Genomic DNA, 24,210 nt, shown 5'->3' on the forward strand with positions numbered 1-24,210 from the left:
CCCAGTGAACAAACTAGGACTTACTTCTGAGTAGACCTGATTAGGATTGTGCCCCTAGTCTCACAGAGCCTGCTAACCACCACCCCATCCCTGTTAAATGGAAGAGGACCTGCCTCGGGTTCCACAGGAGGTACCAAGAGACCGTGAGGCAGAGTAAATGCTTGTTCACTCCTGTGAGCAATCTGTGTAGCTCCTTAACCCAAAGATCTTAGGCTAGCCTAGTTTAACTTCCTTTTATCTTATTAAAGAGACCAGCATCTTAGTTGGACTTCGGCAAACTGAAAATTTTAAACTACCATGAGTGACATTGTTGGCAAGGGGAACAAAAATCTCTTAAACACCATGACTTTCTCCACCAATTAAGCTGTATTCCATGTTGGAAAGTTCTTTAAAAAACGGTGCAACCTGAAGCTTGCGTCAGTCGATAAATCCACACGAACACAGGCATGAAGGGACTATATAGGGCAGATACACATAATGCATTCTAAACACATTTTGAGAGCTGCCATTTAGATGTGAAAGCATACAACAGCTATTTACTCCATACATTCATTGTATCGATGTTTGTTTTTTGATGAATTCAAAACAGCAAATTTGTGTCTAAATAACAGTAACTTTTTTCCAACAGACTGTTACAATGTAATGACAAACTTTTTAAAACCGCACGTGCCGCTACTGATCCAGAGGGGAAGCATTTCCTATGTATGTAAACAAGTGTATGTGTTTGATTAACAACCACCAAGAGGCATTTTCCTGGTCCCTTTTTGCAAAGGCTCAAATCCCTGTCCCATTAGCAGCAATGAAATTGGACTTGCAGGTTTGTGTCTTGACAAGTTCAGTTGGCAGTGTGCTGGTTTGGCTGGAGAACTGAGATTAAAAACACATCCCATGTGGATTCAACACAAAAATTGGTCCCCATGAACAGGACGGCCAGGATACTGGCTCAAAAGTTTTAAAGGTAACTGGAACTAGCAATTTATTGTTGCTTTGAAAAGTTGGCCGACCCACACATACACCTCATAGAAGGAAAAACTTGCCCGGCTGCATAAAAAACAGCTCTATACAGAGATGACATTTCATACAAAAACTCGTCATTCTTTAGAAACAATGCAAGATTATTTTCGTTGTGACCATAATATACACATTTAACTAGGATGAACACAAAAAAAATCAGATTTATAAATACTTTAGATCCAAGGCAAAACTGTAACACACTGCAATCAAGGGCCACAGCTGTACAAAATGGAAGCAACATATATAAAAGGAGTAAGAAAAAAGTGCAGAGTAGAGACCAGCATCAAGAATTGCCACATCTTACAGTATTTCTGGTTCAAGTGTGAAATGTTAGCAGGTATACACAGGCCCAGAACATGTCAAGGGGCCCCCAACACACCTCTGTTGAACACAGCGCGTACAATGCAAACTGCAGGAAAGCTCCCTTTTCAAGAGACCAAGAATTTCCAGTTTTAAAACCAATGTTTTCAAACAGAAAGACCACATTGTAGATACAGTATTTTCTCCCTTTTGACAAACCTTTTTTTAAAAAAAGCAAAACTTCCAGAGACCAAGCTCACCACTCACAAATAAATAAATAAATCCTCAAATTCCTACATGCAAACTGTTGTGTGACGTTAGACAATTGAAAGGACAATTTCTGTTTAAATTGAAAGCAAAAAATTTTGGAAAACCAGGATTTAAGTTCCTGGTGTGGATGTGTTTAGAGGAACAGGCACAGAGATCCAAGAGAAGTACACGTGCATCTTTAAAAGACTAATATTCCACATAATAGCTTTCGCCATCAAACTTGTTTAGTCCCACTGATTTCAGAGGAATTAACCTAGTTTAAATAAATGACCTAAACATCTGTGGGGGGGGGGCAGCGTTCCCCATACAAACCAGCTTAGTAGTCAATGAAAATGGTCATCAACCTGATATCTTTTTAGGTTTGAATAAAGCAAAGAATCATGGGGGCAGTGTCAGAAGCACACTATGTAAATCTCAAGGAACTGGCAGGATGCATTTGAAGATGTGGATTATAAATCTTTTCAGTTCAGGTCTATTCTCCTGTTATGTATATTTGTCTTCCTTTTAGGCACTGCAAGTACTTGGAATACTAGCATGTAGAAGAGCCCATCGGCATGGCATTTCTTGCCCTTTTAAATTCAGAATTTTGAACATACAAAACAACAAGGGAATGTTGTGATCTGTGCTCAGTGAAGGGCAGGGGATGTTGGAGAGAAAGCTGCATTTACACAGTTCTTCCACGTAGAGTAAAAAGGAGCAAACTGGAACCGGGTCTTAATACTCTAGAAAAAAACAAAACTCCACTTCTTCCTGGAGCACTTTCACACAGCCAGAATTACTTATTCAGTAGCTTGAACTACAACAAACTGCATTCAGTGTGTATTGCTATTAACTGAATAAGATACAGCACAAGGGGTACCATTTTAGTTGCAAAAATGCACATCACCAAACTATTACGTCTGTTGAACGTGCACATCGTACGCTACTGTATACTGGATTTGTTTGGTTTGGGCTATGTGAAAGTACCTCAAAAGGAACGAGCTTTTCTCCTTGCCTCTTAGCACCTTGTGTCTACAGTCACATGGACAGATGCTACTTTATCTAGCGAAGGACCTGAGATCGAACATTTCTGTGGAGCGCTGTGTAGGAAGCCACAAGCTTGGTTCTGCCTACTTTTCTTTCTTTCTTAACAGTGCACACGTTAAATATAGGCTCATTTTTAAATCATCAGGCTGGAATCCTCAAAGACAACTTCATTCTTTATGGAGTAAGAGGAGCCAGACTATCAGGTAGAAACAAAAGGGTCACCCAATGAGGGAGTTTCATATGAACACAGCCATGTCAGTATTGGGAGTGATCAGATGAAATAATGGCAGTGGGTCAGTCGTTCTAACAGCATCTTGAAAAAAAATGTAGTACAGAAAGCCAGGGCTGTTTCTCTTTAAAATGGAGAGTGGCTTTCAGAAACTTTCACCTCTCCATTTTATCATCACAGCCAACACTAAAGAGATTGTGTTCATCACTCAGAGCCCAATCCTATTCTTCCCCCCTGCGTGATTTGGGAGTTATTTTCCTCCGTACATCCGCTCAATGTCGTTGAGGTAATGGTTCTTCAACTCCTTCCTTTTCAATTTGAAAGCATCTGTTACCAGGCCAGTCTCTGGAGTCCAGGGTTCTGGGCTTAATCGCACTTTGGCTGGTACTTCAAATCTTTCCAGCTTCACTGCAAGAGCAGGGAGGGGGAATTGGGAAAGAGAGTTAACATATACACAGTACATTAACAGCCAGCCAATGCATGCACATAAACATGGCCTATACACTGTATTAGCTTACCCCTGCTAATTGGGTAAGAGGCACTTTTTCAAGTGGGTGCCCCCTTTTTTTAGCAGGGGGAGAGTAACTGGCCCACCTCACCCCAGAAGTGTCTGTTCTAGTGGCTGTCTGCTGGTATTCATTTGCATCTTTTTAGATTGTGAGCCCTTTTGGGACAGGGAGCCATTTAGTTATTTGATTTTTCTCTGTAAACCGCTTTGTGAACTTTTAGTTGAAAAGCGGTATATAAATACTGTTGTTAATAATAATAATAATAATAATAATAATAAATATTCAGTTGCACACGCACAGCGATGGATCTAAAGCTCTGGCTGCCCAAACCATGTTAAACTAGAGCAAAGATTTCACACTTTTCAGGAAAATGTGTCTGCCTTTACTGACCTTCTCACTGAGGAACCCCAGGATTCTGTGGAATCCTAAAACTAAAAGCCATGAATCCACATTGATTTAGTTCTGTTGATTTTAATGGAAATCAACTGGGCCTAATCTAAAGCCTGTATTATGATAACTGTTGCCGTGACTCACAGAAGGGACCTGAGACCCACACCAAATAGAAAATTATTCAAGGAAATATGTCACAGGTATCAGTACCTACATAAGGCAATAAATTATTAACAAAAATGCCAATACTACACTGTGTACCTAAATAAAAATTAGCTATATGCACAAGAGCATACAGAAAAGATTGAGTGTTCAACACAAGCAAATATCTGCCTCACTTGATTTAGTGGTACTCACTTCCTGTAAGTAACAGAATTGTAATTACTGGGATTTCATAATGTTTCTATATTGGGTTGCCCTCCACCCATTTCTATTGTTTAATTCAAAGTCAGCTTGCATAATCTGCGAAAATGAAAGGGCAGAGCAACAAACTACACAGACACGTTGAATTCCCTCTACAAAACACATTCACACCATCAAAATATGTCCACTAGGTGGCAGAAGAGTTGTAATAGGATGAAGAAAGCACTGCCTCTGAGGCTGCAATGCTAACCACACCTTCCTGAGAGTAAGCCCCATTGAACAAAATAGGACTTACTTCTGAGTAGACCTGGTTAGGATTGTACCCTGACTTACCTAACGTTTTCTGGAATGGAACCCTTACATTAAATTGATTTTCACACGTGTCAGGACGAGAGCGCTGCAGTCCCATCTTCCACGTGCATCAATCTGGTCCCTGGCCCTCCCAGCGGTGCACGGGTGGTTCCTCTTGCCCCTCTCTGTAGCAGCACAGAGGGGGTGAAGGCCTCTGCCAGGCTGAAGGTGTTGGCCCTGAAGGGTGTTTGGTGTGCCATGATGACCAAGTCACTTCAGGGCCAATGCAAAGCTTGCGTAAAGCCTTTCTGCCTCTTCCCACCCTTCTCCAAAGAAGATAAAAGCAACCCAAAGCTCTCCTCATACGCCATTCTTCAACAGAGTTAGTGCAACTTATTTGGAGGGTGGTGGGAATCATTATTAGGATGCCATTACTCCCCAGGTCTTGGCTTTTCACCTGGTTCCGTTTCCTACAACTCATTTTAACTGGAAGTCTATTTGTGCACATGGATGTTATTCAACATGCGCACAACACTTTCGACAAAGACAGCCCCAAAAGTACTTGGTATGCACAGCTCGGCATAGTTCATGGTGTAAAGCTACCAATGGCAACAGTTTCAAGCAACAGGAAGCACAGTTGTCCTCTGTGGCAGAACAGCTGCATGCTCTACACAAGCATGAAACTCAATCTGGCCCTAAAATTGGAATCTTGGGAATGGGGAGAAAAGTAGTCCAGGACAGCTGGATTCCAGCCACTCAGGCACAATTCTTTTAACCTTTATGCCCTTGAACGGAAAAAAGGGGAGTGAGGAATGGTCCCCTGAAAGAAGGCTTATCCCTTGTGCCTTTCCTCTGCGAGAAATAACCAACACAGTACAACATGTACTGAGAGCCATGGTGGTGTAGTGGTTTGGGAGGTGGACTTAGACCTGGATGATCCGGGTTCAAATCCCCCCCAGCCACAAAGCTTCCTGGGTGACCTTGGGCCAGTCACTTTATCTCAGCCTCACCTACCTCACAGGGTTGTTGTGAGGACAAGAAAGAAGGGAGGAGCAGCTGTGTAAACCGCCCTGAGCTCTTTGGAGGAAGGGCGGTATAAAAATGTGAATAACAAACAAACAAACAAACAAATAAATGACATCCCCTTGAGGCTTATCCATACTTCACAATGCTGTGTATTGTGGCACAAAAGGAACTGTGTTTGCTTACTTTTGTTCGCCACTTCTTTAATTTCTTTCAGGACTTCGGATTCCATGATCATGTTGTTACAGATGTCCGCAAAGCTTCCACTCACACCCTTCCGTTCAGCAAGAGCCGTTAGTTTTTTCTGATTGGGAACCACAATGCTGATCACATAAGACTGGTCACTAGAACGGAAGCAAGAGAAACACCGTTTTTGGTCTCGGTTCATCCAAATGTTAATATGGGACTCAGCTAGAAGCTTGCTTCAGTTCTACAGATTTGCAGCGATTTGGGTCAGTTCTCCTTTCTACAGTATCAATCCAATTACTCCAGCCTGCCCAGAAAGAATGGATGCACAGAGCCGACACAATTCTAACCCACAAGCCTCAGTAAGAATATCAGGCAGATCTAGTCCTATTCCTGCTCCTCACACAGAAGGCAGCCCTCAATTATCAACTATCCCCTGTACAGAGACAAGGAGGAAAGTACTGCATGTGGCTCCTTTTATATTTGCAGCTTTATTGGTGACTTTCAGGTGCTGTGTGACTAATAAACACACCCTTGCTGGCCTGGAAGTAAAAAACGAAACTCCTCTCTTTGCCCCTGCCTTCTGGGTGCTTTAGATCTGAAAAAAGCATTTCATATCAGGTTTGATTTCTAGCCAACCAGCAGTTCTAAGCATAAGAAAGCCTTTGGGTGGGGTAGAATGGATTTTTTCTATACATAAACAAAGCAGAACTTTAGCCAACCATGTTTTTCTTTTTTTAAAGCTTCCCATAAGAAAACAGCCAACAAGTGCAAATCTTACCTTTTGGCATAAGCACAGATATTGTCCACAAGTGAACAGTTTTTCAGGGCTGCCTCAACTTTACCCAGAGATACGTATTCTCCTGCCTGCAATTTCACCAAATCTTTCTTGCGATCTGAAGGAAAAATTGGGCAAAAACTTCAATGCTTTAAAGAGATTTGCAGCCCAAATCTGTTTATCGGAAATTAGTCCCACTGTACTCAATGGAGCTTACTCCAAGCACAGGATGAATGCGTACTGTATATGTGGAAAACTGGGAGCGGAATTACATTTTCAATCACAGTGGTTCTCAAGCTTTTAGCACTGGGACCCACTTTTTACAATGAGAATCTGTCAGGGCCCACCAGGAGCATGACCGGAATGACATCAAGCAGGAAAATTTTTGACAATCCTACCCCCACTTACCCCGGAATAAGTCCCATTTACTATCATTGTTAAAAGCACATACATAATAGCCTGTTAAAAGTACAGATCTGTAACATTTCCCCAAAGGCAGTTGCATACCATGGTAGCATCAAGCTTGATATACTAAAAATACTGAAATGAATGGGGACCCACCTGAAATTGGCTCACGGCCCACCTAATGGGTCCCAACCCACAGTATGAGAAACACTGTTTTATCACATATAGGGCACAATCCTAACCCCTTATGTCAGTGCTTTCCAGCACTGACATAGCAGTGCCAATGGGACGTGTGCTGCATCCTGCAGTTGGATGTCGCTCAGCGGCCTCCTGAAAGTAAGGGAATGTTTGTTCCCTTCCCTCAGAGCTGCACTGCCCTTATGTCAGTGCTGGAAAGTTAGGGTTAGGGTTATGGTTATAGGTTATGGCTTATGGGTTAGGATTGCGCCCTTAAGGCCATAGTTTAGCACACTCCTGCTAATGATGTAATAGAGAGGTATGCATGTTATACTTGCCAACGTTCTTTACCAAACCAAAACTGTCAGCAAAAAGATGCAACTGCTCTCTTAATTATTGTATTCTTAATACCTATGATTTGTAGACAGCCATCAGAATGAAATTCTCCAATATCTCCAGTACAAAACCATCGCTGTCCATTTTCATCAACAATGAAATCTTCTGCTGTCTTCTCGTCATTTTTGAAGTACCCCATTGAGACATTGGGTCCACCAATTAGGATCTCCCCCCTCGGGTTTGGCTTGTCCATATTAGTATACCCTCCTGAAAGAAGGTTTTAAAGAATAACTGGTGAATACAGCAAGAGTTGTCAGTCACTGAGAAATGAATCACAGCTATTCTATTTAGAAAACAAAGCAATTTAAAAATAAATGTTCTAATTGAGTAGTGGTAAGTAGTAACTAGGAATGACTAACAGCAACATTCACACACAATTTTACAAAAATACCACCTCCAATAGGATCACAACGCTTTCTATATCAAGCACTGCCAGCCTGCCTCACTTGCGTGGAAGACAGACACAAAGATTATATTCCTAAATGTAAGCCCCACTGACCTGAATTTACTTCTGACGAGACATGTATAAGACAATACTGTACACTGACAAATTTACACTAACTACATGAATCCGGAGGACCTGCTAGCCCAGCATTCTTGATACATCTGTTTTGACAGGACTTCCCTAGTCATTTCACTGGGGAGGAAGCAAACACCAGAACTGAAAAATCTTTAGGGGCAAGGAAAACTCCCAGCTGGATGACCATTTTTCCCCATACAAAAGACAGACAAAAGGGATGGAGGGTGGGACTGAGAAAGCCCAAGGTTCTTGCCTAATCTTTTCCTTGAAAAACAGGCCCAAGGAGGCATTTCTCTCCAAGGTTTGTATGTATGTCATATTGGTAACTGAAGCAGCTTTCAAACGTTTACTGGAAATACTAATTTCTATATACTATATATAATGTAGTAGATCTCGTGTTTCACTAAATTCACTACTATATCTATATAATGTGGTCTTACCTTCTTTCCAGTCTCTCAGTTTAATTTCACAACAGATAAGAGGAGCTCCTACTCTACCAGTGCTGTAGTCAGAAACTAGAAGGAAAGATCAGAAAAAGGAACTAAGAACAACCAAAGAAATATTAAACGACAAAGCCTAAAGAACTGCCAGAGCAATCATTTCCCTCCCCCCCCCCCAATTTTCAGTGGTGTAAGTGGAAGGAGTGCTGCCCTGGAATTCCAAGGCTATTCCCTTGCTCTGCCCTGCACCCCTTCTTAACATGAAATGGGGAAGGACCCCCGCGGCCAAGACAGACCGCTGTGACCCTCCTCAGCCATGCAACTGCCACTTTTCTCTATTTGTAGCTGTCAGTGACCCACATCCTTACCTTCTGTGATTGTCCCTGCTCCACAGGTTTCCGTTAACCCATAACCTTGGCCGACAGGACAGCAGAAACAGATGTTCATGAATCTCTGTGTCTGAGGTGAAAGTGGCGCTCCTCCTGAAAGCATCATGCGCACATTCCCTCCGAGCAGTGCTTTCACCTTTTTAAACAGTATTCTTATCAAAGAAAAACAAAAACCAAACACTGGCATTAGTATCGCAAGAGCATCTTTCATGTGACTATTATATGGAACACTCCTTCCTAATACCCACTCCCTGATCTGATTATACCCTATGGTTGAAAGTGGATTGGCAGGAATAAATTTTTTAGACCCTAAAACTGGAAGTACACTTTGACATGAACAAGGATGTTTCAGACCATGAATAGATCTGGCCAGATCAAATACGAGTTGAATATTTTAATCCAACACTCATTGGGAAGCAGAGTTTAAAACAAAAATCACCTATGACACAAGTAGAATGTAGGGTGTAAGTAAAATCTTTGAGTTGTACCACTCACCAGCAAGACACTGCAATCAATACTTGTGCCCAAGTTCAGAGAGAGAGAGAGAGAGAGAGAAGCCTCTCAACTGATAGAACGAGACACTTTCCTATCCTAAATGACCTCACAGTGGTAGCATTAAGGTACATACCATAACCCTGGCATCAGCACCATTCAAACACAGAGAAGTTACAGTTAATAATTTCGCTACTCTGGTCTTTCAGAACTGGCACACAGTATATGAATCTCAAGACTCAGAACCAGCACACATGGATTTGTCTCAAAGGACAAGTGTTGTCCCCTATGAACATACTGACCAAGATAATCTGTCTTAAGACTGTCAACCATATGAATTGTACTTACAAGTTGCACAGAGGAGCATCATATCCCTTTTTGATCTGTTCCAATTTATAGTCGTATCCTATCTTGAACAATGTTCTCTGAAAGTAAGTCATCTCTTGAACTTTACTCATAACGTTCTTATATATTCGGTCCATGATTTCCTACAACGAGGAGGAAAGCGGGCAGGGAAGAGAAGGATTGTGAGAAAAGTTGCCATTCCTGATTCTGTTTACACTAGCAGTCTAACAGTCTGGACAGAAGCGGATACAGCACCAGCTCATTCATTTTAAACAGTAGAGTCATTCCTTTGTTGTGTAACATTTTAATGTGCAATCTAGTTAATCCATTTGTGGTCAGTTTCAGCTGGGGGCTATTCTGTGTTCCTGGAAAAAGTGGAAGCATGCAGTGGAAAAATTGAGCTTTTCTCCCTCGCTCGGAGATAAATCATTTCAATGGCTACAAACATTTTTTTTTAAAGGTTAAGATAAAGTGCCTTAGTTTCTCCCTCCTCCCCAACCAAACTGCATCACTGTGGTATTTAAAAGCAATATATATAAAGGTCTCCAGTTCCGATTTGTGCTATTTAGGAAATTTTGTTGTTGTTTTTAACTTTTTGAAGAAAGGGGTAATTCTGTTGTGCCAACATTCTAAAGGTTAGTTGCCTCTCAGCTTCTTTGTGTGTCAGTAGTATGGGATTCACAGTACACTCACGAACTTGGTAAGCATACAAATGAATTACATTAAACTGATTCTATATAAAAGAAAGTGTCTGCTCCAGGAACGACACCCCTCCCAAGTGAAACCTTGAAGAGAGTTACTGCCGGTCATCAACACAAAGCGAGATGAACCAATGGCCTGACTGAGACATGTTCAAATTTCCAATGCATGTGGAAAGTAATGTTCATCTGGAACAGTAGCAGTCAGTTATGTAAATTTGGGGGGTTCACTGTAAATAGATGAGTACAAACCTATGGCTTCATTTTTTGCATTTACATTTGCATTGCTCAGTCTCACAGATGCAAGTGTCAAATTAGAGCAGTGGTTCCCAAACTATGGGTCGGGACCCATCATTGGGTTGCAAATCAATTTTAGGGGGGTTATGAAAATGGCAAGGTGATAAGGAAAATTATCAAGGCCGATGGAAACCGAAATGGATCAGTACATGTGTGTTTACTCATGAGTAGACAAATGTGCCTTGGTTCACTTCAAAGGGCAGGCCAAAGAGAATGCAATGCCACCAGAATGGCCCCAATTCAGTGAAAGTAGGTATCAACAAACTCTTGAGAAGGAAGTATTCCCCCCCCCCAAGTAAGGAAATGTACTGAGCCCTATGGAAAGGGGAACTGAACCACAAGTGTGTGTTTACTCATCAGTAGATGAATGTGTTTTGGCTCTTATTGAAGGCCAGGCTAAGGGCAATGCAAGGCCTCCAGAATGGTCTTGATCTGATGAACGCTGAGCTCAAACAAATGCTCCAGAAGGCTCCCCCCATGGCAAAAAGGATAAACACAGAGGCTTGAGCTGCTGGAAAAGTGAAACTTCTTTTTTGTCTTGTAAAACTAGGTGGATCCTGACAGAGTGTCCTTTTAAAAAGTAGGTCCCAATGCTCCGACGCAATGCTCCCAAGGCCTCCAACGCATTCTCGGCATTACCTGGCAGGACAAAGTTCCAAACAACACAGTCCTGGAACGTGCTGGAATCCCTAGCATGTATGCACTGCTGAAACAGAGACGCCTGCGTTGGCTCAGTCATGTTGTGAGAATGGATGATGGCCAGATCCCAAAGGATCTCCTCTATGGAGAACTCGTGCAAGGTAAGCACCCTACAGGTAGACCACAGCTGCGATACAAGGACATCTGCAAGAGGGATCTGAAGGCCTTAGGAGTGGACCTCAACAGGTGGGAAACCTTGGCCTCTGAGCGGCCCGCTTGGAGGCAGGCTGTGCAGCATGGCCTTTCCCAGTTTGAAGAGACACTTGGCCAACAGTCTGAGGCTAAGAGGCAAAGAAGGAAGGCCCATAGCCAGGGAGACAGACCAGGGACAGACTGCGCTTGCTCCCAGTGTGGAAGGGATTGTCACTCCCGAATTGGCCTTTTCAGCCACACTAGACGCTATGCCACAACCACCTTTCAGAGCGCGATACCATAGTCTTTCGAGACTGAAGGTTGCCAACAAGTAATGCTAAAAAGTTTGGGAACCATTGAACTTTAGTTTTAACACTGATATATACATGTGGTATATGCAATCCTCCCCTTGCCTATTTGAGCCTTACAAGCCCTATGAGGTGGTGTGGCCCAGAGTCATACACAGTATGCTTCATGGCTGAGTGGGGATCTGAGCCTAAAACCAACTCTGTAGTTCTAATCCAGCAGTTAGCTACTACACTGCACCTCTGCTGCTGAAGCTGTTGTTACACAATTATATGAAGATAAAGATATGAAAATGAACTTAATTGCACATCACTATCCATACTTACAGGCACAGCTGCCATCAGTGTGGGTTTCAGAACAGTGCAGTCTCCTTTGCTTCCCTTCTTAATTTTACTTGACTGCAGAGAGAGGGAGAGAAAGTTTAAATCCAGTATTTTTTCCATAAGAAAAGGAAGTCGTGGAACTGATTTTGCGTTCTAGAGCTTTACCAACTGAAAGCAGTCAGTAAGCGAGTCAGACGAGCATGGCATTTACTGCATATGATAGTGCCTTCAAATTTATCATCCCGCAACTGAGACCATCACTCTATGTGGGCAGGTTGGTAAAACTGAGGCAAGATGGAACATTTTGGGAGAATCAGCTTTGCAAGCAATTAAATACAAACACAACGAAGAAAAAGTAACATTTAGGAATCTAGCTCCACTAAAAAAATGGACAAAACTTCACAAGTGCACTATTTTTTTTAAAGGCTATTTTGCTTATACTGTGGTGCATAACACAGACACAGGCTCAAGCACACCAGTACAGCAAGCCTGCAATTGCTCATCTTAACATGCTGTTGGATCTTTGGTGTAGCTGCACTGAATATGGACACACTTCTTCCTTGTTCACCAACAACACAGCTCAATATCCTTACCTGGTCTGATAGCGTGAGTGGAGAGGAGTATCCTATCCTGCATCCATAAGTAATACAGGAAATTTCTGCTGTCATTTCTAATACATGAGCCAGAGGCAAGTAGCCAATATATGTGTCCTTGGGCCTGAAGAGAAAGTATTATGTGTTTCAGTATGCTAATCAGAATATTCTGGTACATTGTTCTGAACAAGCAAGTAGAATGGTTTGTTTTCTGCCTAACGGAGGGCTACATCTATCCACATTCTTTCATATGCTGCCAGGTTAATAATGCCACTAATTAGTTTCAAAACCACAACTGGAGTGGAAAGAAACTTGTGTCTGTTGCTACAATCCACTAGTCTCCTTACAATCATTTCCCAGTCGCAAATCTTCTCTCCAGCTAATGGAGTTTGAGCTACAAGAGGTTTCCATTTCAAGTTTGGTTCTGTCCTGTCCCTAACCCCAGGAAATCCTCTTCCATGCCACAAGAAAAGAAAATTTTTAACTGGTGCATTCATGCCAATACTGAGTGATTCTACCCTAGTCCCGGCATACTGCCAACATAGCAGCTAGTGGTACTTGTGCTTCTCTTGCACATAACACATTTCCATAACACATCTTATGAAGTTTTGCCAAAACCTGTATATACTGTATGTAGCCACTGCCACAAGCTGGCCTAACCTGTCGGGGGTGGGGGGAATTCAGGGTGTTCTACTTCTTGGCATACAGAACCACATGTTTCTGCCTCACTTGACTATTAGCACTTCAGCAGCTGCACCATTAATCTGTAGTGCTGCTATTGTTCCTGAAATCTTAGGAACAGGCTGTCCACAGTGCAGGGTCTTTATCGAGAAAGGGGCAGGTGTTTGTCATGGTGTTTTGCCCAAGAGGCACACAGCAACATTTCTTTGGAAAAGCATGTGGTTTTGCAAACCACATGCTTTTCTTAGAACAAACCCTTAGTTTGCACATTATAAAGTAAATAACTGAACATGTTTATTAAAGAGCACAGTTCTGAGCAGAGGTGAGATGCAGAAGCTGTGGGTACACAAAGGAAAGGCAAGCAATGGGGAGACAAGGGATGACCCAGTCTGCTCCTTCCCTTACTCCTCCGTCAGCAAATAGTGCAAGGCACCCATGTATGGGATGCAGAGGTGCCAGGGAGAAGCAGATCAGCTAAGCCACTGCCATCTCCCCACCAGCCTTTGCCGTGTCCCACAAGGCCCAAGTAGCCTTGGTAGGCATAATGCGCATGTCCAAGGCTTGGACTGCAGGTCATTCCAGTGACTGGAGCAGAGAGCATCCAGCTCCTGTGTGCCCAGTGTAGCAACAACCTCTGCAGGATACCATTTTAGAGACATACACCAGGACTATACCTAGAGTGACTGCAGAAAGGCCAGGTTTTTGTTTTTCTTAAAAATGGTTTTAACACAAGCAGCAACTTCTTACCCCAGGCCAGGTATTCGCTCACACTGTCCTGTCATTCCAGCTATCAAATTTTTGTGCATCATCATTACTCCTTTGGGCTTCCCTGTGGAGCCACTGGTATACATGACTAAGGCCATGTCTGTAGGAACAGGTCGACTTGGAGGGATGCTTACTGCAAAGAGACATGGAGGGGAGGTGAAAAGTGACAGATAATTGATTGAGATACTGTGCTAAATGAAATGGTCAACGTTAAAATCAAAAGCTTGGGGGGGAATCCCACAAAAGGATTTCAATTAAGACAACCTACAAAAGTATACATAAGCAGGGCCCATCTCTCAACACTGGAAAGTTTTGTTCACAAATGTTAAGCGAGGCTGGTTGTGGGCAAGCCAGGCATCTTAGAGACACCAACTGCTGGCTATCTCTACCCTGGGCTTGGCACTGGCGCGTTCTGTGGAATACTTTCCCCAAAGGATACAATCCTCATTACCACTGGAAGCAGTTCTACACACTTACTTCAAGCTAGTCAGTGTGTGGTAGGAGTGCAGGCAGCAGCTACAGCAAGCTCTGTTATGGATAGAGAAATGCCTGGAAGGCCTAATGTAGTTGTAAAGCAGCAGCCTTCAGAATGGGAATCATGCCCTGCTGGACTTGAAGGGTGCCATGATTTGTATGCATCTGTTGAGGCATGCCTTGAACCCAATTTTGGCAATAGATGTAAAGACATGTTTATCCCTCGACAGAAGACCCTGTGCCTGGCTTGCCTCATCCCCAGAGACTTCAGGTGACCCATGAAGAGCTACTGGTTGAAGCAGACTATCCTCCCATTATATACATTTGCTCCTTTGCTCCAGGGCAACTGCGGAGGAACAAAAGATAAGGGGACAGAGCTAATCTATTCTCCTTTATTCCCTCATTTATTAAACCAAGTGAATCCTGTATAAATGCTCTTAGCAGGATACGAGGCACGGTCTGGGCAGAAGCGCCTTTACCACCAGTAGAGGATAAGGCATTATCAAACCCTTGAATGGCCCCCTGCATATCAAGGCAGATAAACCAATCCAGACTTCCATACTATACCAAGAGAGATGTTTACACAGGTCCGTCCTCCTTATCTGTGGATTTTGGACCTGTGAGTTTAACACACCGCAGCTTCCAAACCCATGGTGGAGGGCAGGACCTGAGCTTCCAGACGCAACTGGAGCGGTTCTCTGGTCGCGTCCAGAGGTAATATCGAACTGGCCCATGGACTTGCTTATCCACGGATTTTGCTATCCATGGGATGGTGTTGGGAACGGATCCCCTGTGAATATCAAGGTCCAACTCTAGTTTCAGCCACAGGGCCAGTGAAGTTATAAAGGAGCAACATTTTAAAAACATATTTACAACCTTGCTTCATGTATAGAAAAGTTACAGTGATGTGCCGGAGTGGCAGTCCTAGTCTCTCATCTGGTCTACTTACAGTTTTCTGGTTTGGCTCCCAGTTCTTCTACTGCTTGCATGCTGCTGATCTCCAGTTTTTTAGGATAGTCTGACTTATTGATAGTCTTCTTGTCCACATAAATAATATGTTTGAGGCAGGAGATTTCTGACAATACATTCTGATGAACAAGTAAGATTTGATGATTAGCAAGACTACAGCACACGTTCTCAACATACAGCCCATTTATTGAGACCTGCCTCTCCCCACCATGAAGGCCTGGGCTAGTGACAATATTGTGAAAATAAGCTCTTATTAACTCTGGCCATCAAGTGAAATTGTACTAGGTAAGTGTGGCAAACCCGCAGAGAAAAGGGGCTTCATACAGGCAGTGCAGTTAAAAAGAACACTGGTGTTTGTGCCTTGGCTTTCCAGGGTTAAGGTACAGTTGATAGCCCATAGATAAGTGTGCCAGTTCAGTCCATTTCCCAGGATTTTCAAATTTTTATTAAAAGCCATTTAAAATTGACTTATGAAGCAAGTTGTGATCCCAGTGGGGAAAAAATGCATATGGCTCCTTCTCAAAGTTGTCAACCTCATGCCAAATTGGTTTCCCACACAACCTTCAGTTACCAGGACATTGCACTGGGCCTTCCTGATGCACCCCACTGTCCTTGGGCAACCCTGGTAATACTATAAGGTTACTACCATAGGCACTGAATGAAGGCAGTTGATCAGTACTTACCTTAAGCTTGCCTTCTAAAAGGTCTGCACTAGTGATTAGATATGATGCTCCGGATTCAATCAATCCATAGGTTACGGCTTCTTCCCCAAGCGTTGCGTATAAAGTAACAACTATTTAATAGAGGGGGGGGGGAAAACACCTTTAATAAAGAGTAAGAGCTAAAACCGAATCATTTCGATCTGTATTCAATTCCATCAGCAATTCTACATTGATGAATAAAAATCATGCATTTACTTTTTACTTACACAATACCATCCATCTGCATAGCATTTTACACAGAAATCATTTTATGCTTTGTATGTACAGAACTGGCAAGACAACATAATTCTATCCCCAAGTTACACCTAAGTAGGGGCAGAATCACTCCTGAATCCTCTGTGCTACTTTGCTGAAGTAGGATAGTAGGTCTGCGATATTTCTATCCAAAGTTCAAATGGATACAAGAGAAGACCAGTGACTAAACACACCAGCCGTGGCTATTATAAACGGTCACTGTTCTTATCTAGTAGTGTACACATTTGAGCTTTGCACAGAAGTGTCACAGACTAACTGAATGACTTGCATTTAATGGCCTTTTGGCCTCACTGCATTTGTGTGAGAGACAAAAAAGACACACCATTGGTATACAAAATGCTACAGAACTTTGTGATAGTGAATGGAGATTTCAGTAACCCCTGGACGGCTCATGGCCCTATTTTTCTAGAATATGCCAAATACAATGCCAATACTCACGAGGGAAATTGAATCGGAGACAGGTTTGTGCTGCAATCATCCATTCGGCTCGGGTTTCACAGAAAATGGCAACCGTGCTCTTTGGCTTTAGTCCCAGTGCAACCAGTCCGCTCCCAAAATGGTTCACTTTCTGGTTAGTTTCTTCATAGCTTAGCCATCTATAGTTTCCTAGGATTAGCTGATAAGAGATTAAACATGGTTTTGATACACTGCAGAACTGCTCAACCAGTATTACAAGAGAGATTGTGCTAAAAAGCAAGCCAGTGCCTAAACTCTAAGCATTTTAAATCATGAAGACAACTGCTCACAGTGTTCTTTCAAGAAGAGTGCAGGTACGTTATAATGGCCAACTGTGTTTAAAGTTTTTAAAAGCCTGTCCCTGCAAAAACTCTTTGTAAATGCTCATTTTCCAAACTACAGCATGTTCAAGAAAAAAGCACTTTCTGAAGTATTAAATCCTACCAGATTTAAGAACAGCTAAGCTCTAATTCACACGACAATAGGAACTGCTGCAGAAAGATTTCTTTCAATATCTAATGCAACATCCAAGTAAACATTTTAAACTTTTACCCAACCTTGCATGGATCAAGTAAGGAACAATGGAACTGCCATTTGAAATTAGCATTTAGCCATAGCCACTGTGGGAAAACAATATAGACAACTAGAAATGCATACATTCCAGTGTTCCTTTCGATAACAATTGTAGTTCACAGTACGTCAGATAGTCAAGAGTCATCTCTTCATCCCTCCAAAATGCTTTATTCAAGAGTAATTAAGAATATTACCTTCTTAAATACTTTTCCATTGGGCTGCATTTCATTCTCTTCGCTCAAGACCTCTCTGGTTCCAAGACAATCTTTTTTTCCAAACTTTGCTACAGCATGGTCAAACAATTTGTCCAAAGTGTCTGCTTCCGGAAAGTCTATTGTAGCTAGTGACTCATGATGCGAAACAGCTCGGTAAGGGCTTCCAGGGTTGTCCGAGACTGGCTTAGCTTTTAGCCGTTTTGCCATAATTTTTTTCTTCTTGGCATTGGTAAAAAAATACCACGGTATAAATACAAGAGCACTGTACACAGATATTAAAATGTATAAAGGGGACAAGAGAATGGCGAGTAGGTCTAGCTTCATAGCTTTCTTTTTTAGTCTATTAATTTGTCTCCTGTTCTCTGGGGACTCCAAATACCTTAAGTTTTCTCAAGGCAAGTGTGGAAGCAGCAGCAGCAGCAAAAAGTAAAATGAAGGTTTAAGTGGCTCAGGTTTAGAATAACCACGAAAAATTAGTAACATTTGGAAGCCAGAAGCAGTAGATTATTCATGGCTGAAGATCAAAATCAAAAAAGATCAATAAGGAACAAATCAAATCAAACCCAAGAACAGAGGAACAAAATTAGTAACAGTTAATTAGCTTCATCATTTTATTGATTTCATCTAAAACGCAGTTAGATACTGGAGGTTGAAGGAACTGATCCAATACCTATTTAAATAGTTTAACTGATTGAAAAGACCAAAATGGAACATTTTCTTCCCAAGTCCCTGCTCCAGTTCAAACAGCGAAGACCTTTCGGGAATTACTCTGCCCTCAATATATTATACTTCCAATCTACTTTGGCAGAGCCAGCATTGCATCATTGTGGTCAGAGGTTCATAGCTTTTTCTTCAAATATTTGTGAAAGAAAAGATTTAGCAGTGCTGTTTATACCTGGCAGTCGTAAGCAACACAAATTCACTGTTTACTGGACTTGCTTACAGTCAGATTCCTTGGCAGGGACAAAATACTGCACTGTTGCAACAGTTATTGCAAAATACTTCTAGCATCTCACTTTCAACTTCACCCTGGATTGGCAACCAATTTTGATGGAATCAAGGCCTTGCCCTTTATGCAGCCACACACTAGTATAGCTCTACATTTTGTTAAGGACGTACTATATTCCAACAGATATTACATGGCTTCTTGTAGAGGGAACTAGGGCCAGCACTAGTGTGCACCAGGCCTCCCGACCAGCCCCAGATTATAAGGCAGAGGTAGGCTTGGCAGCAGATGGACGGACTTCTGTCTGGCAGCGACAGTTCCTTCCACCCTGGCTTACTCCCAGGTGACAGTTCTGTCACTTAAGAGCATGCCATACTGGCCTCTGGGAAGGATAGTACAAAGCCATTTTCTCCTCTTCCACTTCACCCCAGGCCAGTGGTTCCCAAACATTTTCAACTGGAAACTTCCTTAACCTACTGCAGCCATTTTCAACCACTGTGCCGTGGCACACTAGTGTGCCTCGAGTGGTCTACAGGTGTGCCACAGGAATTTGGGGGAAGATCATTTATTAGTAGGGCCAATGAGGATGTGAGCCCCCCACTGGCAGTATGGTGTGTCTTGTCGGTTGCCAAAAACCTGATAGTGTGCCTTGACAATTTTAGTGCCTTGTCAGTGTGCCACGAGATGAAAAAGATTGAAAATCACTGACCTACTGGGCCATTGGCTGTGGCTCCCCATCAGGGCTACAATACTATACACTGTATAAAGTGGCAGGTTTTCTGCGAGATTCCATGGCTCGCTGGGTGGTTTCTGCTGCTCCCCAGGGAGCTGTGGCTCACAGTTTGGGAACCACTGCTATAGGGCAATCAGGCTTGCCCTAAGGCGTTCTCCCCAGATTGTTGCTAGAGCAACCCCACTAAAGACCTGACAAAAGTTGCAGCATACTAGAAATTTATATGCATAGAGTTACATAAATCTAACACTGACCTTTTAGACTTCTAGGCCGCCACATGTTATGTGGCAGTTCTCTGGGAATAGATCATTCCCACACAGACCCTATTGGGGCAAAAGGCCATGTCTCACAACACTTCACAAAAGAGGAGGTGGGGAGAGATGTTTCATCTCTTTTCTTCATATAGGAGCTCTGAAGTCTGCTCTCTATACAAGTCTAAAATGGAGTACAAAATATTCAATAATTAACCCATTTCTGCCCAGCCCACAGGTGTACACATTTGATCCCTGTTCTGTATATGCAATGTTAAGAAATGGCTTAAAACAGGTTGTGCAAGGTACAAAATAGATTTTTAGTATGTTCTGTCTGCATTATACTTCCCGTAAGTCACTGCAAGAGAAAACTGCAGGGCTTTTTCCATCATGCTCCAAAACAGTTCTTCACTCCCTCATCACTTGTGTCATTTGGCCTTGTTTTACGGAACATCTAGCCTAAAGAAAAATTCTGGGGAACTCAAAGATTACTCACTATTTTGTGACTTTTTTGCTGGTCATAACAGAACATATTACACAGCTGCTGATTTTAATTTTTCCCCCCTAATGGACTAGACATGGTTTCCTGCAATTTTTGCCCAATATAGTGAATTTACTATAATGGCATATTCATATATTTTATTCTCACATTCCAGAACAGATTATACTGTCATGAATCTCCAATGAAGTATTTTTCAATAGCTCAGGACTTGTGATGTCTCCTGGAACTGCTACAAAAGAGGTTAAGAATCCAGATGAAGTATTAGTCTTTTCTTCAATACTAATTCTGATAATTTTATTCCAGTTAATTCAACACTCCAGCAGAAGAAGGTTACACATGAAACACAAACACACACAAAAGTAGTATTAATACAATAGCAACAAGCTTCTGAATTTTACAGTTACAGCTACAGAACAAATAACACTGATGAGACACCACATGACATGACATTAAAACCAGACCTGAAAGAGGAGTGCTCAGTGTGACAAAAGGCAGAAAGCAGGAACATATACTGCGAATGAGAGTCTAACTACACGTTAGACATGAATTAGTGCAACTGAACCCTGAGGACACTTTTTCTTACCTAGTGGGAAAAAGTCAGTTCTGGGGGGGGGGGTGGAGACGAGGAGGTTTGAACTACAGAAAGTGCGTTGGGGCTACCTAAATTCTTTTCTCAGTTGCTGTTTCTGGCACTAAACCACCAGCTAGCTACTCCACACCTAGTTGCTCAGATGCTTCAGGTGTCCAGAAGTGGCTCTAGTAGCCTAATAGACAGTACACCAATGATTCTTTGATCAATGATCTATAATATATATTATAAGGCTGAGAATTTAAGGGTTACTCCAATAACCGAGCACAATATGCCAAATGAATAAATTATATCTGACCAATTGTGTCTATACCAACGGTTCCCAAACTTACCATGATCATGGAACCCTTCTTTCATGATGGCCTCTTCTTCCCAACTCACCCAGGCCCCGCCATCTTGGATGACGCAATTCTCATGAAAATCATACAAGATCTTGTGAGATATTGTGCAATCCAAGATGAGGGCACTAGGGAGAACTGATAAGAGGCCGCTGGGGAGCACCCCTGTGAGTTCGCCACAGTGCCCAGTTTGGGAACCACTGGTCTATGCTCTCACTTCACTCATTAAAAATTTGGTTAACCCCAATAGTCCTGAATATACCGCATTTTCTTTTTAAGATTTATACCAGCACTGAAGTGCTATCATACCAATTATGTACTGAAACATGTCCGAAACTTTCACGTCAAGAGAATTTTAAAGCACCTAGAATGCTTCCATAAAAAGAGCAATTGGCTGCTATAGATGATCTCAGTTCTACTATAAACTAACATGCATGGCCATACTTCCACTTAATTAAAGCTGTGACATTAGGACATAGGCTGTACTTCACGATAGGCTTCTAATGAAGATTTTACTCTAGAAAACTACTTATAAAATGGATAAGATCATACAACATTTGTACTGAGTAGAAGTTTTACATTTCTTTCTAAAATGCAGTTAAGTGTTGCTCAAACACACTCAATGAGGTAACTCTAGCTAACATAAATATTGGTTAAGTTAAACAAAAACACTTACTGTATTTCCAAAAGCAACGTGATCTTCTTCAGAATTAGTTCTACCCGCAGTAAAATGGGACACACTGTTCAGACAATGTAGAAATCTAGGTTAAAAAAGTTATGCAGACATGAGTATTTTTAAATCGCTGTGCAGCTAGTTGAAAAAAATTACACTCACCCCAGTGTAACATATTTTAAAAGAAGCAAATCTTAGAACAGGCTTCATAGAACAACAGAACTAAAAAATAGGAAGTGTTAAGAATCCCTGCTATAGATGTTGTAAAGATGTTTAAGCAGCCTGAAGGATATCCAATGGCCACACATTTATAATATCCATTAAATAAAGACAACCCAATCCACACTTTTCTGGATACAGAAGTCAAAATGGTTCTCCTCTGTATAACTGGAGACAAAAAAGTTATTTACTTTGTACGTTCTACAAGTGAATGCTTCACCAGTTTCAAAGAAAAGCAACACCATCCCTGAAACACACAAATGGCACAACCCTATACTCCGTTTGCACCAGCAAGGCACACACTCTGCCAGCACAGGCTGTTGAAAATGTGCTATAAAGCGTATTGCGGCAGCGTAGGAGTTAGTAGTGCTGGCAAGGAGGCCTACGCTGTACCACCAGCACCCAGTGCAGGGCCCAGTGCATACTGGAGTAGGTAAGCTCTGTGCTGGGCAGCAGAGGGAGGGCAGGGAGAGGGTGTGGGAGGGTTGGGCCGGAGAGGTGGACAGGTCAGCGTCAGTGGTACATGCCATATCCTACCCCCTATTCCAGGCCAGATCCGCCAACACAGATTCATTTGCACTTGCACCAGCAGTTTTGCCAGTGTAGGTTCCAGTAGATCTACTGCCACAGCTAGAATTTTCTCCTGGGCAAGTGTCCCCTTACCTTGAGGAGATCTCCAGACGAAGAAATTCCTCTGTGGAATACAGTGCAAGCCCCGCTGTACTGTGGGGAAATTTTAATAAGATTGGCCTGCCCAGCTTCAATTTTAGGCACATTTGCCTGGGAGCAACCCCAGTTGTGTACCACCCACCCCCAGAGATTGAAGAATCACCTCTATAGATCCATGGGTGACTAGACTGCAAATGTAACAAGTGGAATCTTTAGAAGGAGAATACAGAGTTAATTGCATACAAAACTGCTATATTCCCCAGCAACAGAGTGGTAATAGATATTATGCTGACTGCTGTATTATCAGAGTAATATTTCTTATAGTTAAACCATACATACTTACATGAATACACAATTGCCCAGCTAGGGCAATTGGTAGCTTAAGTGATGGAAAGGCAAGAACATAGCAGTCACAAGTTGCAGCCTTCAAGCTTGTCTGGTTAATGGCTCTCCTCTGATGCAATGACTTTCGCTTCTAATTTACATGATCTTTTTACATCACAGTCCTAGAGTTGGCGATTTTTACTTCTGTCTGGTGTTTTAGCACAGGGTGGGAGTTACACTGCTCTTCAGTTCATGGTAGTTACAAAAGCTTTGGTTTTTGGCTCTATAATCCTGGCTCCATACCATACCCCATGTTTCTTTTTGGCCTTATCCTACAGGGCTAAATACAGTTTTAAGCAGACACCACTCATCCACTTGCTAAAATAGCACAGTGATTATGACATCATATGAATGCTAACAATCATAAATGCTCACCACATTTGAACATGTTTTCCCCAAATCATGACATTGCATGGCTTACTGGTGATGGGGGGGGAGAAGCAGTTGCGCAGCCATCCATCCTCCTTGGACCCAGTGCCATTTTTAAATCCCATGTGCTCTGACTCCTGCCAGCAAGTTTACTGGGTGATGGGTGGGGAGGGAGGGAACACTCAGCAGCCACAATGGACAAGGTTGGTATGGCTGGGTATAGTCCCATCAGACCAAGTGCGTACTGCTGGCTCTGACTGACATTTGTTTCATATGCCTTATCTACCTCCGGCATATCACGCAAGTGTGCTTGTTTAGGGTTGCATCAAGATTGGACCCCCCCCACACACACACAAAGCTTGCATGTCAAAGAAAAGGTCCTAAAAGTGCTGCTCAGCAATTGGGGTTATTGATATAACTCTTCTTTGTTTAATAGGAGAAAAGTAGTTGCATAGCAACTGGATAATTATGTATTTTATATTGTCCTTGGGTGCCTTTTGGGTGCATAAATACCCTGGGGTAAGGAATTCCCCAGCCTGGTGACTGCCATCAAGGTGACCCTGTTCCATGAGCTCAGGGACTGACACTTAGCTAACTTGTGGAGACGAACAGATCCTTTAGCAATTATCTTAGATTTCAAATCTATAATACTTATCATACTTGAAGGAATCTTTTACAAGTCTTTTACCCCTTCTTTTCTACACTTCCCTGCTGGGAGACAAGAGAAAAAGGGAGCAAAATTAGAAAAGTTTTCCTTCGTTTAGATGCAGTGGAGAAGCATGTGATCACCTGGGTCAGCTCAGCCAGAGAGTCTTAGGCAGTAGCATGGACACCTG

At 42.4% G+C, this 24,210-nt stretch overlaps 1 protein-coding gene across 3 annotated transcripts in view; it reads right to left on the reverse strand.

Moving 5' to 3' along the window:
* Window positions 1-219: 219 nt before the first annotated feature.
* Window positions 220-24,210, reverse strand: part of ACSL4 (acyl-CoA synthetase long chain family member 4) — a 39,479-nt gene continuing 15,488 nt past the window's right edge. The window contains exons 2-16 of one of the 3 annotated variants that reach the window (XM_066640083.1): window positions 21,737-21,821; window positions 17,681-17,917; window positions 16,896-17,073; window positions 16,164-16,273; window positions 15,461-15,599; window positions 14,020-14,170; window positions 12,592-12,715; window positions 12,002-12,073; window positions 9,547-9,686; window positions 8,686-8,858; window positions 8,318-8,392; window positions 7,373-7,564; window positions 6,383-6,497; window positions 5,602-5,759; window positions 220-3,247 (exon numbers count right to left, since the gene is read on the reverse strand). In XM_066640083.1, coding sequence (XP_066496180.1) covers window positions 3,090-3,247; window positions 5,602-5,759; window positions 6,383-6,497; window positions 7,373-7,564; window positions 8,318-8,392; window positions 8,686-8,858; window positions 9,547-9,686; window positions 12,002-12,073; window positions 12,592-12,715; window positions 14,020-14,170; window positions 15,461-15,599; window positions 16,164-16,273; window positions 16,896-17,073; window positions 17,681-17,908 — 2,013 coding nt within the window. In that variant the 5' untranslated portion in view covers window positions 17,909-17,917; window positions 21,737-21,821 and the 3' untranslated portion in view covers window positions 220-3,089. Of the gene's footprint in view, window positions 3,248-5,601; window positions 5,760-6,382; window positions 6,498-7,372; window positions 7,565-8,317; window positions 8,393-8,685; window positions 8,859-9,546; window positions 9,687-12,001; window positions 12,074-12,591; window positions 12,716-14,019; window positions 14,171-15,460; window positions 15,600-16,163; window positions 16,274-16,895; window positions 17,074-17,680; window positions 17,934-21,736; window positions 21,822-24,210 lie in introns of those variants that run through there. The other 2 variants (XM_066640082.1, XM_066640081.1) reach the window with 2 other exon arrangements.

The sequence above is a fragment of the Tiliqua scincoides genome, chromosome 12, assembly GCF_035046505.1.
Source record: "Tiliqua scincoides isolate rTilSci1 chromosome 12, rTilSci1.hap2, whole genome shotgun sequence".
In the NCBI taxonomy this organism is placed as follows: Eukaryota; Metazoa; Chordata; class Lepidosauria; order Squamata; family Scincidae; genus Tiliqua; species Tiliqua scincoides.